Genomic DNA, 17,284 nt, shown 5'->3' with positions numbered 1-17,284 from the left:
TGAGGTTTAAATCAAATCACTAGAAAAAGCAGGTCTCACCCTCATAGTAGGTACCACTGATCTCAGAATGTTGCCAAAACTGTACCTATTTCTGTTTCTATAATTCTCAAAAGTTCTTAGTAACTACTTTGTTATTTTTGTTGAACAACAACATTCATTCATTTTAAGGGTTTTTTTTTCTTCTAATGGTGAGGAGATTAATATGAGAGAGCATTTGTTTCTTTTAAACTCTGCAGCCTCCCTCAGTGCCCCAGGAAGCATACAGGTTTGGAACACAGACAAGCATTGCGCGTCTGAATTTATGAGAAACCAACTCAACGTATCTCCACTTTGTTTCTTTATTTTTGGTAAGCTTTGATCACAAATCACTTAGGTCTCTACAATGCCCTGAGTACGGACAGACAACAATTTGCAGTAATTTTACTCCTTAAAATTTACTTCTTTTTGACTGAATTTTGTAGTCACCATAATCATATATGCAAAGTAAAGCATGCTAGTTCACAACACCTTTGTAGTAGTTTTATCTCATTTGCTCACTCCTGCCTGCAGACATACAGACGTCTCTGCTCAACTAACAAGCAATAGGATGTTCCAATATAAAACCCATTTCCATTAGGTTGCTGTTGGTTTTAGTATGCTGGATTAGTTATACCCTCAACATCAATAAAAGCATATCAGTATAGCTCATTCTGGTCAGAAAAAAAAAAACATAATCAATAAAAGTACTTTTATATCTGCATCCATTGTAGGGGCTTAAATCAACACAACTCACTGTGCAGACTTTGGTGCTTGATAATTTAAATTATGCATAAAGTACCACTTTGACACCCACCAGTATGGTAAATGCAGTGTATTACTCATGAGTGCCTAATGTAGAGCTACAAATAAAACCATATGCTGGAATACAACCCCCACACACATGCAATGTGTAACACACTTGACATTTTCATTTGTCTCATTACTTTGAAAAATGCTACTGATCCGGGAATTCTTTTTTGTTATATCAGAAAATACTGCTTAGACAGGAAGGAGTGAAAAGGATTTAAAAAAGACCTTCAGAAAGTAGCAGGAAAATTGATAATATGCAAAATCTTTTATGAACCCCCCATTTTATATAGATTAAGTATATCTGAAATCTATGAAGAGAAAGCTGTACACTATCTTTCTATCTTACCTGCATGACAGCATTAAAGAAGCATGTATTTCCTAAATTATTTATTCCTTTAACTGGAACTGATGCACCATTACCAGAACCTTTTCCTTTCAGTATTTCACTTGTTTCGGTATTTTCTTCACGGAGTCGGATAATTTTTGATGAACCTGTAATTAAACTATGGATTAGCGTTACTATATAATTTTGTAGTCTAAGCAATTCCATCCTTCCATAGGTTAGGTTTTACCTTCTAACATATACTGAAAGATACCTTGATGCTACTTTAAGTTGCTTTTCACAGTCTTTAAAAAACAAGAGGCATCTGCAGCTAAACCCCTGGAAAAAGTCTCCCTCCAACATATATCCAACAAACACATTCCACAAAAATTAGATTATCCCATAAGGCTCTAACTTCTTCGGTTATTCCAAATGATAAATAAATAAAATGGCTTCATTCATTCTTTAACAAGAGGCACTTCAGATATATGTTCACTACACACCGCAGAAACACCACACAATAGCTATCACTCTGCTTTTTGGTGCATTTAAAAAGAGGCAACCAAAAGTTACCACTCGAATACTTAAGTTCTTTATCAGTTACTGTACTTTGTTCAAATTGGCTTGTACAACTCACTCAACAGCTGAATCTGAGCTGTTATCAGTTTTCCCAAACGCTACACTTTTCCCCCACCCACCTCCCTTTGAGGAGCTTGAGGAGCTGCTAACACAACCCATATACATACAATGCTGCTATTTGGTTTCATTCTAAAAACAAAAATTTGATAAAACTGCAATGGAATATGCTACCAGCACAGCATCTATGCATTTTCCTGTTTGCCTTACTATTTAAATAGATGAGAGGCAGCAAAGTTAGACAGTCATTAACTTGTAGCCTAGAGGTAATGGAAAGACTTGAGATAACAACATTTAGCCTGGAATTCTACTAGCAACTTTCATATTGTCATGGTTGCAGGACTAAATATGAACATTACTGACATCTGCAGTGTCCTAAATATTGATTAACAATGCACATCAATGTAAACGAGTTATGGACTTAATCGATGCCAAGAACTGTGATGCTGCAATCTATGTCTTGATATATGAATTCATGTTTGTTCTAATGAGTTTCACAGTGAAGTCTCATTAAAGCGTTCTTGAGAAATAACTAACAGACCTATTTACGTTAATGAAATGCTCATGCCAAAAGGTTCTTTTATGTACACTCCTAGATACTTTCTTGCTTAGAAGATGCAAAAAACATAATCAAATAAAAATAACCCATTAAAAAATATCCACTGCACCTTTGATGCAGTTTGTCTGCACCCTGTAACACCGTTAAGGAATAATTTTTTTCCAACTTATATCTGAGTTTGTCAAAATGCAGTTAGAGGTGCTTTGCTGTTTAAAAACATCTTAAAATGTTCTTGGTAATACTGCTTACCCAGCTTTAAAATATCCTCCATTCCACTGGTGTGGAAAATGAAGACAGTACAAGGACAAAGCAAGAGGCCAAATTCTCTTTGAAAAAGCAGGTAAAGTATTTTTGAACACAGCAGATGACAAATAGCATGGGAGCTGTTCGCACCCCAAAGAGGCTCTCTGTTTTACAGGCTCTGTGTTATTGGCATGCTCACAAGGTGCACACTACAGTGTCTGAAACTGTCCTGTCCACGCAGAGCTCCCGAAGAACCTTAGCACAAGAATGAGTTCCAAATATCTGCAACTTGAAGGCACTGGTCAGTCTCAGAAAGTTAATAAAATTACTGGAGTCTTCTTCCCCTCAGAGAAGTGTGCCATACAGAGGAGTGCTGGGGAGAAGAGATGGTTAAAAAAAAAAAGCCAAAATTGTGTAAATAATTTGTGTATTAGTATACCACAGTTGTTGCATTTATCCATTGGCATTCAAAAACATCTGGGACAGCATCTTAAAGTAAACAATGTTCACAAGGCCATCTGGACAAAACTGCAGGCAAAAATTAAAGCATAAGCATATGGAAAAGCAGATTTTTCTCTTCCCTTTAGCAGTACAGGATGACAAATGTCAAACCTAGATCTGTCCACGCTTCACTGTGCTATGCTTTGCAGCACCACCTGGCTCTCCTTGCACAGCCACCAAATATGGACAGCCCTGCCACAGCAAACCATATCTGCAGGGCAAACTCAATAAAAGCATTTCACGTCATGGTTAAATGGCAGCTTCACACAAGTAGCAAGGTTCCATTTGCTGAACCTTACATATAAATTATTTAAGGGGAGAAAAAACAAAGTAAAAGCACCCAGTTTTGAGCCAAGAGCTGGATGAATGTGTAGTTACAAAATGCAATAAATGACAACCAGACATCTGGTTTCAGAAAGCTAAATAAAATGTATAGAGATAAGGACAAGTAGTAGTAAATTAAGAAGTCTGCTACACACATCCAGAAATCTTTCATTCAGAAAGATTTTAATTACTGTCTCTTACCTTTCAACCAAGTTTACAAATACATTTCCTGTGACACTGTACTAGTTTTTTCTGTCTGTGAAAAAATCTTGACAGAAAAGTGTTGCTTTGCTATTACAAGCATTATCTGGTATTTATCTTATTCCATGCAAAGAATTTCAAGGACATACACACAGCCATAGGATGAACAGCAGTTCTTAATTTAACTCTGTAAAGTCCCCAGTCAGCGATAAATGACAGACAGGCCTAAAGCTGGATGTGTCTAGCTGACATGTGAAGAGTTGGTCAGTCTTAACAGAAGATGCTGGTAATGACTGTGATAGCTAATACTTCCACAGATTGTGGCTGGAGGGTCCTTCTGCAAGATAACCCAAGGATACGAGCATGTTTTAATCAAAGAGTAATATGTAATTTTTTAAAGTGAATTTGCTCTGAACTGCTTCCTACACTCTTCCTGGCTCAATCTTGTAATTCTGCAACATTTTAAAAGGAGTGCTTTTGGAAAAGAAAAGTGACTTTTAAGCCAGTACAGTTACAACAAAGACTTTCACAAAACGGTTCTATCAAAATGGTTATAATCTGTTGGTGTCCACAAGGGCCTTACCACTCCTGGCCGAATAGTGTTCTGAGAAAAGAAAGAGTGGAAAAAGACACCCATGCAGTAATACCTATTAAAAAGGAACTCTCAGTGATGTTAACATGAGCAAGGCAGGTGAAAAACACATAAATAATTAAAAATATATATTCATTTCTGCCTGTAGTTCACTATTGCATCTTTCAGAGTCTTAACGTGATTTCCCCCCAACTTCTCTGTCTTTCTCAGGCACTGTGAACATCAGCCTCATGCAGACCTATCTCTCTGTGACCTGGACAGCAATAGATTTTGACTATTTTGACACAATAAACTTTGACCATTTGGGGATTCTCACATTTGGACTACGCCTCTCTCTGTCAGATTACTTCTGCAGCTTTTTTGGAGAGATGGCCTTTCTAATCCAATCACACAGGAAAAACTCCCATCCAAGTGATTGTTTTGTGCCTCAATTACTACAACCTCCTTTTCCTCTGACAAAGTGTACCTTGCACCAGAGATACTCTACCAGAGCGCTCTGCCAACACTCACATCCTAGCCGTCCCTTTAGCATGCCATACCCTACTCATCACCTTTTATTTGCTATCAGATCAGTGCCTGTCTTTGATCCAGTGATAATGTCCATCTCCTGCACCTACTTTGATTCTCAGATAACTGCATTTGCGCTTACATGCAGCCTTCGCGCTTGGGGGAGCTTCCTGCCATTACCCTTCTCTCTCCCATCCTAGCAAAACTGTCCTTTTCACGATATCCCCAGAAAAGACAACGGCAGCTGGAGACTGCTGCTGTGCTACCACTCTTGCCTACAGTGCCGACCAATACCGTGTCAGTGTTTCCTCCAGCGCCATCATCTACTTCTGCTCATCTGTTGTCTTCTCTTGCAAGCTCTGGGGAGGTAGGAAACATCTTTTTGTCCCACACCTGTACAGCACCAGTCTAATGGGTCTGTGACTGAGACTTTTAAGCACCATGTTACTATGAAGAGCTATTCAGTTTGTCAATTAGAACAAGTCACCAGATGAGGAGTTAAAAAAACCAACAACATAGCACTGACATGTCCTCCTGTAAAAGATGCTTAGAAAACTTATCACAGATTCTGTATCAATTTATTTTGACAGTATTTCAAGTATTTGCAGTGTACACGTACTTCTACACTTCTCCTGCTGAAACTGAAATGTACCTGGGGGTGCAGATGGTATGCAAGCAAAAATATAAATGACATTCAATTTTTCTTTTAGCTGGGGGAGTAAGCAATTTGCTCGTCTTTTCAATACAATTTTTTTTTTAATTAAAAAGGAGGGTTCCGGGATATGCACTTTTATTCCAAGGTCAAGCCTTTTCTATTGAATACAACTCTGTTACTTCAGCTGAAGGTCTTTGCAGTAAAAACAAGGTTAATAGATTTCCTTTCTTTTACCAAGTTCTCATCATGCTGTATTATGAAATAGGCTACTAATTTTTTTTAAATAAAAAAGGAGTGCCAGACAATTTAAGTTTTTTCAGCATTGTACAATAATGAAAACCTAACCCTTAGAAAAATAGCACAGTTCACTTCTTAAATGGTCACTAGTTTTATGTTTTTTAACAAGTTTTATGGTTTTTTATGTTATTTTAAGACTGATTTCTCTTGTAGCCCCTGACAAGTAAGCACATGTGAAAGAAAATTTATGGCTGACAAGAGAAATGTCTTTTTGCTGAAGTGTATCTCCTATTTGGACAGTCAACATATTTGCTAGTTAATTATATTTCTAACTACAAGTAGATACAATGGGCTCATATAACTCCAAGCTTCAAATTACATGCTGTGAAAGTCAGTTATGAAAGAACAACTTTATTTTTTTCAGTACAATCTTCTGTCAATTGCTAATATTCATTGTCAAATGCAAATTGGAAAAGTATTCATATGATTTGTTGTTCCACACAAGTTAATAAACTTTACTTGTATTGTAAAATTATTTTTTTAATCTCACTTTTACACCAGTTGTATCCATTAAAACAGAAATCAAGTTTCTAAGTTTAACCTATTGGCAAAAGCAGGACAGCTGAACTTATTAACAAAATCTCATTCCTCTACTTGATCTTCCCAGCAATAAATTTAACTACAAAATTTGAGAACAAATATTCTTCCTTCCCATTCTATGGCCACACAAACAAATTTAATCAACTGGTATACAAAGAAATTCAGTCTGCAATCTTGTGTCTTCACAGATATCTAATTTCCCTTCTATAAGAAAATATACATAATATTCATTTTTAAGACTGCAGAACAATTTATTTTCTCCAGCAAATGAGCAGACACCCAGACATCAATGTCTCAGCATGGTTCCTGTGTACTACATGTGCATTATGCCCATGTGAAGCTCACAAGTGTGCCATGCTGACAATACTGCACCTGCCTTTCTGTGAAAATCATCATGGCCTGCTAACCTTTTCCACAAAACAAATTTCTGGGTGGTACACCCTGGAAAGCAATCTTGCTTTATTCTTCCATCTTGTGCCCAACATGACCTCTTAAACAAACAGACTCCTTTAAAGAAAAAAAAAAAAAGCAGGCATTGCTGGGTACAACAAACCATAGGATCAGATGTGAAAATCACACAGCTGCAAGCATTCTTTTGGGAACCCAGCACTGGGATTTATCTCAATCGCTTAATGTAATTACAAAAGTCAGTCATGTAGTAGTAATGTAATTTGCACATTTTTACAGCTGAAGTGAAGTCGAATCTTTATGAGAAGCTGAGTGAAAAGCAGGGATCCTGCTGCCACACTATTCCACCACATTAGTACCAGATGACATGCGTTTTGCTTTTGTTTATTTTCCAAGATGCATTAACTAGGCAATCTATATACCCTCCCATACATGTTTAAACTAATTTACTTTATCTTTAAATGACTCCTTCACTTAAAAGAACCCCCAAAACCCTAACAGTTCTCATCTATTACTTATACCCATGCCCATACTGCATTGAAGGAAAAATTTCTACACAATATTTTATGAAGCACCATGCCAACCAGTTCTTACAGATATGAAATGAAGTTTTGTTACAGTGCCATGTTCTGATATGAAAATTAAGTAAGTGTCTTCACTTTGTCTGCTTTTTGAACTGAAAGAAAAAGTAAATGGGGGAAAAGCACTAGATTCATTTTAAAGAAATGAAAAATAAGCTGTGAGGAACAAGTATTGTAAAATTGACCATTGATATTTCATGTTTCCCCACTTAAAATCAGAGTAGTTTATTTTTACTATTAACTATTGCAATAAACATTGTTGATCCTCTAGTAAATATACAAAATAAAAAAAGATAAGAATTTAAAGAATGACAGTTATAGTGAAAATATCATTATAGTGATAGTGAAAATATCACTACAACATGAAATAGACTGCTACTCCTTTAAAAAAAAAAAGATAAGTTAATAATAATAGAGTTAATTTTCACTGTTACACCTTTTCTCCTTTGTTTTCTGGACAACAGCATGAATTACACTTGAATCTCAGATTTTATTAAAAAGAAAATCTTTAAAGGCAGTTTAACTTGAAAAAAAAATAAAAATCTTACCTAAGTTATATTTCTTTACAATCACTCATTGTTTCAGGATTTGGAAAAACAAAACAAAACAAAAAAAACAACAGAAAGGGCACTGCTGTTAAATTTATCAAATGGAAAAAATGCTGTCGATTTGGTTTGGAAGTTTCCTCTTAGACATATCAGTTATTCACCAGTACATCAATGTTTCCTAGCTTCTTCCAGTAAGTAGCCGGGACCAATGCAACAGACTATGCCAGGCAAACAGCTTTTCCCTCTTTTCCTTTCCACTTAAGAAAACCCAGCAAATTATCTTTGTGCCAATACTCCCAGAGCTCTCAAGAATTTGATCCTAATTGCTTAGTACAATCAGAATTTCTGGCAAACAGAGAGGGTTGCTGATTTCTAAGTTTAAAACATTAATGGATGTATGCACATATGCTCACTTTTTGCAGGAATACAAGCTCAGATGTGAGCCTTAACCCTTTGCTGGAATGAAGCTGGAAATACGGTTACCTTTCAGGAGCAACCCCCATAGGTTAAGACCTCTTGCTGCTAAGGTGGCCACTTTGCAAAGCTTACATGTGAATTCCTTAGCTTTGAACAGACAAATAACTCCCAGAAATCAATGTGGCTATTCGCATGCTCAAAAACAGACATGTGCATAAATTTGAAGGATAAAGCGTAGCTTTGCAGCCAGATTGCCCGTAACACACCACCACTGTAGTCCTCTAAGCCCTTTTAGCTGACACCAATTGGCACTGCTGCACAGAAGAAGTGGTCTTGTCCACCCACCACTCCTGGCAGCGCATTCCTGCCCCTCCGATTCCCTTCCACACGGAGTCCCGGCACAAACATTGATGTCACCCTTGGTGAATCATATCAGGGAACTGATCCAGATCAGAATTAACACAGCGAAAATCCCCCCCCTCAGCTCCCCAAACCAGTGTCCCACGTATCCAATTAATGCCTGGGCCAGCACAAGGAGACTGCAAACGAACGAGCAGCAGCAAGCAGCCAGGGCCTTTCTGTTTGAAGCAGTGCTGGCTTAAAAAGCTCATGAAAATACAGCGTGAGACTCTGGTTTAAAATTTCACTGGGTAACGCATTGAAAAAACATTCACAATAAAAACTAGTCTCACATCATTGCACGTGTCACACTGTTAATGCCTACATTTAGATCACTTGCAAGATTTCAGAGTAAGTTTGATTTACTCAGTACACATATATCACAGAATAGGCAACTACAGACAAAAGCTGGGTGATAGCCAGTTTTTCAACTTAATGCCTGATTTAAGAAACTGAAGGGGAAACTGCTTTAAATGAAACAGAAAAATTTAGAAAAAAAAAATCAACAAAAACAATACATTTTTGTTTCCCTCTTCTATTTGGAAGATATTTAAGTGAAATATGTCAGAATACCAAAACAGAATACAGAATACCAACATGAAATATAAATACCTATATAACAGAAATATATTTTGATAAATTCTACTACAAACACATGATTTTTCAGGAACACCGAGTCTAATTTAAGCATACTTTTTCTAAGTTGGTTTGGAATTTTGGATGTTTAGTTTACGACATTTCACAGAAAAGTTCTGAACACCAAACTCAGAAAACTTTAGATGTTTTGAAGTTTCACAAGTCAAGAGCCTAAAAAATGAAGCATACAGAATAATATCACTCCTGAAAATCTTATCCAGCAGTTCAAAAACAGAGTGAAATTGTTTCCATTAAATTAACTGAAACAAATACTACAGCATTTGCCTCTGCAAACAAGCTAATTTATTAGCACATGAAAACCTGAAACTGAAGCTGTGAATAAAAGTGAAATCATATATTGTATTTTCACTGGGCCAAGTGAGAAGAACACAAAAAGTAGTAATTTGTTAATTTATTATAATTAAATAAGTTGTTACTTGTGATTAGATGAAAATGTAGAATATGAATTTTTGAGTGACCCCTAGTAGGTTTTTTTTCTCAAAAAATATGTAATACCTCTTAAAACTACCAGGATTTATGTACCCACAGCTAGAAGAATACATAGTCCAACCCAGTAAGGCATACTATTCTAATCTTACTTCTAACTAGATGAGACTATCAGTCTCTGCTAAAAACTGCAACCAAGCTTTACCTAAGCGCGCGCACGTGCGTGCGTGTGTGTGTGTGTGGACAATCTAAAATCTGATGTATTCCATAAGTCACAAGCCTGAACTGCTGCAGACAGAGTTATGGTAGGGATGAATAACATCAGCACTATAATCAAGAGTACACAGTTGAGGTCCATGTGTACAAAGTTCTCTATACTATACGTGTACAGCAAAGAAAATATAGCAGGATTCTAAAGTAAAAGAAGATTTTAGTATGATTTTCTATCAACAGAAATGAGCATTCTATCAATTAAAACCCAAAGAAATCAATGAACAGAAAGCATTACATCCAACAACAGAGTACTACAAGATCCACTTACACAAACTTAAATTCACAACTAGTAACTTAATTATTAACTAAACTTAACTAAATTTAAGTTAATGTTTAATATGTTTCAAAATCTGAGATGTGCTTTTTTAGAGACAGTACATTACAGAGGTCTCCAGGTAAAAGCGCAAACTTACTTGGTTCAGCCCTGGAACCATGTTTTTGAAGAAAGTCAACTATCTGAGCCAAAACCTTCTTGTTGCAATGTGTTGACAGCTCTTCATCACATTCATAACACCTAAACAAAAGAAGAAATAAACTGGAATTCAGGAAAGCATTACTTAAGCTCTAGGTTTCAATTTTCCATACTAAAAAGGGGAATAACATTGAATTCCTCTGTCCCATACATACTTTTCTGCAGATTAGCCCTGATTCACTTCAATGCTTACAGATCTAAATAATCTCAATTTATAGCCCTGGGAATACTCAGAAGCAAGGAGGAAGGTCAAAATCCTATAACCAGCCAACTCTTACAGACCACAAGGAACCCATGAATTGCTATCTTAGGCTGTTTAACCTTCTTCCATGGCAATACACTATGCTGGCCACTGCAAAAAACATAATTAAGACTGCAAGTCAGGACATTTTGTCTACATCAAAATTATTGATATAATAGAGAAAGGTAGGTGATATGATTGATAACTGCTTAACAGGAAGAAACCTATGTTTGGACAATGGAGGAGATGAGGGGAATACAACAGGTCTCATTCACAATGGAGAAACAAACCAGAACCACACTTGATTTGGTTTGCCTTCTCTGAGAGTCCTAAGGGCAAACTATTTTTCTTGTTCTGCTCTCCAGAAAGCCTCCCTTTCCTCTTTGCAGACCTAGCTAAAGTATTCATTTTATCTGTCAGAATTATTCCTTAACATGAGAAGACATTGCTTTAGGTTAAAAGTAGTCCTGATACATAAATATATATAACAAAATTTATATAAAAACCTGCATACCCATTCTTACCATATGATCCACGTGCTGAGACTGATAACAATGCAATGAGGTTCTGTGTGCGCTGTTTGGAAGTGTTTTAGAGAATGCTGGCCTTCTGAGTTCTTACTACATCCCTAGAAATGGAAATATTAACACAGTAAGAAAAAATTGGAAAGTAGGAAAATAGTATATAGTTTTGTAGTAAATAAACTACAAAAAATTTACTTTAAAAAATAGGCAGAAATCTATAGTATCCTTAATACTCACAGCTATAACAGTTGTCTGGAATGCTCTTAGCATTCTCAAGGAATGAGAGAGTTTAACATTCTTTATAATCCAATATTATAAATATCAGTCAACTTTTTTGCAAAAATAAACACATTATATTTTTACCAATAAAGAAAAATCTATTATGACACAAAACCAGAATCTCATCTTTTCTACTTGAAAAAAACAGTTACATGTATGGAAAAATTATTAAGCTTGTTTTTACTTAATAGAAATAATTTCCACTTTTTTAATAAGTAAAATAAATATTGTCAACAGACAGCAAATTGTACAATTCACAAAAAAAAAAAATCCCTAAAAAATGTGAACAAGAGAACTACATGGGCTTATTTGATCCATGGATTAAACATCAAGGAAAGGAACCCCTCAGGTAACCCTTATTCCTCAAGAATACTCCAGACAGCAAAAGCAAAAAACACAAGAATTGGTTTTGTACTAAGAAGCTACTCAGAATACATCATTTACATACAACAACTTTGAGAAAAAGCATTTGCAATTGTTCAAGTATCTACAGAGTGGGACTTAGAAGATAAAGTGAACAGGCTTCAAGACTGGTCTCTAAATGACACATGAGTTTTGGAGGCTGTCTCAAGAGCATAAACATGAAAAATCACAGAGATTTAGCTCCTTTTAAAAGCCTCCTTAATTACAAATTTACATAAATACTCTACAAGCTCTCCTCAGAATGAGTTAACTATCTTCCGAAGCCTGCCAACAGCATGTTTCTTTGCAAAGTTAAATCTGTTCAGAAAATACTCGTATCGGGTTGCTTCTGCTCGTACTATGGCACTGTACCTACAGAAAGTCTAAGAAAATTGTGAAATGCTTTATTTGGGCAGCTATTAGCTGAATCAAGCGTGTCATTGACTGCTAACCAGATTTTTCAGTATCAGTCTTTACTTCACTCTCAGGCTAGAAATCTGCATGAGCCCTTGGGGTCAGGACCTGTCATTTTAAACTCCAAGGGCACGATTTGACAATATAACTGATCCAATCTAAAGGCTAGATGCCACAAAAAGCAGCATTCTTATTCCAGCACAGTCCTTTCTTCTAGCTTTCAGTCAAATCTAGCAACAGAGTATCCACAGTGCAAGCTGATTCAGCAATATACACATTCATTTATTTATTTGTTTCTATTTGCAGGACTTTCTGCCAGATCAGCCAGCTAACCTGATGTATTTTGAAATTGTACAGTTCCTGGAGCTATATTTATGTAAGTGGCAAGAAACTGCAGCTGAAGAAAAGAAAAATGATGGGACTACCCCTTACTAATTGCAATGCCAAACTGCACCTTAATACATAAACCTAACCCAAATCACTGCTGAAAACCAGACATCAGGAAAACAAGACCACAGCCAAGCGCTTATCTCACAGTGTTTCACTGAAAGTAACTAGATTCCATGCAGACAGGATCTATACTGGTCACATTTTCTAGCAAATCAAGGCCTATTCACCTCTGTAAAATTACAGTGTAAGCTTACCTGAGAGCCGCATTTGAGACACAGCCATATGTCTGAAGGTGCCACGGGCTCACCATCGCTCATCCGTCTCTCCTTGAGACATTCTGAACATATTGACCACACGTTCTGAGCTACCGCTCTCTTCACATGATGCACATCCACTGCTTGGCTCACATGCTGGCAGGTTAAGCCTTGAGAAAATGGCACATACCCACTTTTACCAATTAAAAATTATAGTTTTGAAAAAGCACAGGTATACTGGAAGAGCTGAATCTTCAGCAAGTTCAGCATCAGGAAAAAAATAGCAAAGAGCTCAAATAGCAAAAACTGGCCAACAGCTCCCCCATATATTGAATTTTATGAGGGATCTAGTTTGGTCTTTCCACAATGAAAATCATTTTCAAGTTAATAAACACTACCTCTTAAAAACAGCTAAATTTAAGGACTACTTTGTATAAAATTCACTTCCCTGTTTTTTTGTCAACAGTGAAATATTACGCAAAGCTACTTTTGCATATATCAACACAGACAGCTGACATCCCTTCCTATCCTTAAAGAAGGATTTCCAGATACATCACTTACCCATCCATTCCTACTACAACTGCCCACTTTGAACATGACTAACAACCACCATTCTTCTTTGTCAACTTTTTGCACCAACTCCAATGAAATACCACAGGCACCTGGTCCAAACCCCCACTCAAAGCAGAGCCAACTACAAATTTAGACTGGATTGCTGAATGCTTTGTTCAGCTCAGTTTTGAGTATCCCCAAGGATGGAGGTTTCACCATCTCACTAGAAAATCTGTTTTCTGTCTGACCATCCTCATGGGGAAAAAACAACTTCCTTGTATCTAATCAAATTTCCCTTGCGCTAAGGTCTGCTGCCTCTAATCCTTTCACTGTGGACCTTCAAGAAGAGTCTGGCTCTATCTTCTCTATAACCTCCCACCAGACAGTTGAAGAAAGAAACCCTACTCTCTCTTCTCTAGGCTAAACAAACCCATTTTCATCAGTCCCTCTTCATATGCCATATGCTCCATCCCCTTAACCATGTGGCGGGTTGGCCCACTGCTGGACTCACTCTAGTATGTCCGTATCTTTCTTGTACTAGGGAGCCACTGGGCACAGTACTCCAGATGAAGTCTCACAAGTGTCGAAAAGGCATGAAGAATCACTTCCCTCCAACTGTCGAATATACTCTGCTATTACAATCCACTATAGAGTAGGTGCAAGCCAGTAGGACTCCCAGAGGCTTTTCTGCAAAGCTGTTTTCAAGCCATCAGTTCCCAGCCTGTACTACTGTATGTGGTTATTTTGGCCCAGGTGCAGGATTCTCCACTTGCCTTTGCTGAACTCCATGGAGTTTCTGTCAGCCCATTTTTCCAGCCAGTCTGAGTCACTCTGAATGGCAGACCTACCCTCCAGGATACTGATTACTCTTCCCAATTTGTTGATATGAAAATGACAGAGCGTGGCCTCACAGTGACATCAGCCAGCTCTCTCAGCACCCTCAAATGCATCCCATCTGATCCCATAGACGTGTGTTATGTTCAATTTGCTTAAGTGCTCTCAGTCTTCTACTCTGGATAATGCTTAAATCACCTCAAGTCTGCCACTGGGCTCAGGGACCTGGGAGGACTGAGTGCAGACCTCGTGCGTGAAGACAGAGGCACATGTGAAGCACTGAGTTCCTTAGCCTCTTCTGTGTCCCTTGTCACTAGGTTCCCCACCTCTCAAGCAGTGTGCTCACAGTTTCGTTAGTCTTCATTTAGCTGTGAGAGTATCCCTGCCCTTCTTCTTGCCCTTCACATCCCTCATTAGATTCAACTCCAACTGAGGTTGGCTTACCCAGTCCCACCCCTGCAGACTCAGTACCCCCCCCGAGGGCAGCCCAACCCTGCTTCCACCTTCTGCATGCTTCCTTTTTGCATCTGAGCTCAATCAGAAGCTCCCTGTTTGACGAAGCAGCCTTCTGCCATGCCTGCTTGACTTGCTGCACATTGGAAAGGGCTGTTCTTGTGCTTTGGAGAGGTTGTCACTGAAGATCAACCAGCTCTCCTGCCCTTCAGGGTAGTCATGCAGTGTAACAACTGATCATGTCATAAACATTTGATTGAAGATACTTATGTTATGAATTCAAACAGGAAAAGCATTTCACTCTACCACTGCTTTGTGGTTTTCAACAGTTAACAGGGAAGATATCCCTCAACCTCAGGGCCCAGCATCACTTAATGTATTTACCTGCAATATCATCTGAAGAGTCTTCATCCTGTGGCCTATTAGGCCTTTTGTTCCTCTTTGTTTTCTCAGAGTTAGCTCTTGATGGATCTTTCACCCGCATCTGTTACTGACTAGGAAAGAGAAATAGGGATTGTTTTATTGTCTAAATACTTCATCAAATTTAGAGAGTTTAAACACTGAAAGCCTGAGATCAAATCACACATTCAAAACTCATAATTCACAAACAGTTTTAGGATTTGATTAATAAAGAGTAATGAGTAATAAAGAATATGAACATGTCAGGAATGAACTCTTAGGTATACTGAAAGATCAATTATATTACATGAAGTTACAAATTGTATCTGTAGCTACATGACACTCACACTTCCAGTCAGCAGTGTTAAATATCTGAAATACTGGGATTTTCTTTTGTTGTTTTAAAATAAACTACCACAGAGTTCCATACATACCTTAACAGAAAAACTTTATTAAAATAGAAGCTTCTCTTTCTTAACATATTTTCCAAAAGAAACAAGGTTTATGTCACCATTAACCTGTGTGCTTTCCCTAAAAGCTTTTGAGCAATTCCAAATCGTTTAATAAAATACAGAAGTCTTCCAGACCTCATGAAATTGGGAAGCTAAGAAAAGGAAGGAGACCTCACTTATCAGTGAGGACAGACTGCAGTGTGAGTTGACGCCTTCATTAAGCATCAGAGAATCCATACAGACGAACTCTCTCATAGGAAAACTGGCTCATTAATCAAGGAGTTCTGTGAGAAATGGAACTAAAGGATACATTTTTCCCACCAAACTTTTTCTAAAATCCTCCAGAGATTTCAACACACCATTTTTTTTTAACCAAAATCCAAATGTGAATCCACTGAATCAGTGCAGCTGTGCATCATACAAACAGCTTCTGTAACATAGTTTATAGGTTGCCGTTTTAACAATATGCTTCATAAAAAGATAAAGAAATTTATGTTTTGATATACAAAGCATATGAATGTAAAATAATCAAATAGTCATACACTGCAAACCTGTGAACCATCATTTCTGTTTAGAAAATAAATGACTTCTTGTGGTATCACCTGCAGGTTACTAATGTCACCTGATCCACTAATACTGAAATATTTTTAACTGTAGTACCACATCTATGTATATGAAACTACTGAAAAGTCCTACATTTGGTAATACTAATAAATATATTCTCTCTGTAGATCAATCAGGTTAAGAGTTTCCCAAAGTTTAAAAATTTGTCCATCTAAGTTTTTAATTCTTCTGTGCATATGCAATTAGACTTTTGAAACTGAGAGACTGAAACTCTGAGATGCACTAGAATTGAGCCGTATGTTGAGCTCAGTATTCTCCTCCTTTCTCATCCGTTGTGCCAATCACTTAAAAAGTCTGCAACAGTGATACTGAAGCACCATCACTGGTGTCTGAATAGACCTCACTAAAGTAAAGCAGGCAATTCATTCCTCAGAGCTACTGTTTCAGGAATCTTACAAATTCAGACAGACATCTCTGCATCTGTCACACTTACTGTTAGTGATGGGGGGTTTCTGTATGGCCATAGCAGTTACAACTTTACTTTGGGAAAGTCAAAACTATGCAGAGTAAGAAAGAAACCTTTACACTCTGCATCCTTGCAGTGCTGGTTTCATGCCTCTTCAACCTTTCAGAATACTTCATTTTTTTGTAAAATGCTACATTTACATGGCAATCAGTTTATACTATATTAAATATCATAACGTTCTTAAATTACATATACTTAGGAGTCTAAAGCTTCAAACACAAGTAAACGATGCCACTGAATTCAGGTTTGCTGATTTTGCAGGTTTGCAAAACTAAAACCTAAAGCTTGTTAGCTAAACTATAGCTTTGACTAGACAACAAATTTCTGTCTTGTTTTACATGCATAATTAATGATAAGTCCCAATACGTTATTCTCTTATCCCACATACATGACGGCAACTTAATCACTTTATTCACTTCGTAATATACTTGTAAGGTCTACTTAGACATTCAATTCCAAGCAAGCCTAGCGAAATCAGTTGTTGAGGGTAACACGGTTGCTGAATAGCTTAAACTATAATAATGACATGGATTGGTATAATAAATTTTGCTGTCAGAAATCAGTCAAAGTCATCACCGTGAAGTTTTACTTCAAGATAAATTTCACCTGCATTC

General features: G+C 37.2%; 1 protein-coding gene across 4 annotated transcripts in view; it reads right to left on the bottom strand.

The window, feature by feature from the left end:
- USP45 (ubiquitin specific peptidase 45) overlaps positions 1-17,284 on the bottom strand; it is a 65,688-nt gene that overhangs the window by 41,162 nt on the left and 7,242 nt on the right. For 3 of the 4 annotated variants that reach the window (XM_067293931.1, XM_067293934.1, XM_067293932.1), the window contains exons 2-6: positions 15,114-15,223; positions 12,891-13,060; positions 11,152-11,255; positions 10,328-10,428; positions 1,175-1,320 (exon numbers count right to left, since the gene is read on the bottom strand). In XM_067293931.1, coding sequence (XP_067150032.1) covers positions 1,175-1,320; positions 10,328-10,428; positions 11,152-11,255; positions 12,891-13,060; positions 15,114-15,213 — 621 coding nt within the window. In that variant the 5' untranslated portion in view covers positions 15,214-15,223. Of the gene's footprint in view, positions 1-1,174; positions 1,321-10,327; positions 10,429-11,151; positions 11,256-12,890; positions 13,061-15,113; positions 15,224-15,939; positions 15,970-17,284 lie in introns of those variants that run through there. The other variant, XM_067293933.1, reaches the window with a different exon arrangement.

This window comes from Apteryx mantelli, chromosome 3, assembly GCF_036417845.1.
Source record: "Apteryx mantelli isolate bAptMan1 chromosome 3, bAptMan1.hap1, whole genome shotgun sequence".
NCBI lineage: Eukaryota > Metazoa > Chordata > Aves > Apterygiformes > Apterygidae > Apteryx > Apteryx mantelli.
This window is presented reverse-complemented; position numbering and strand designations above follow the sequence as displayed.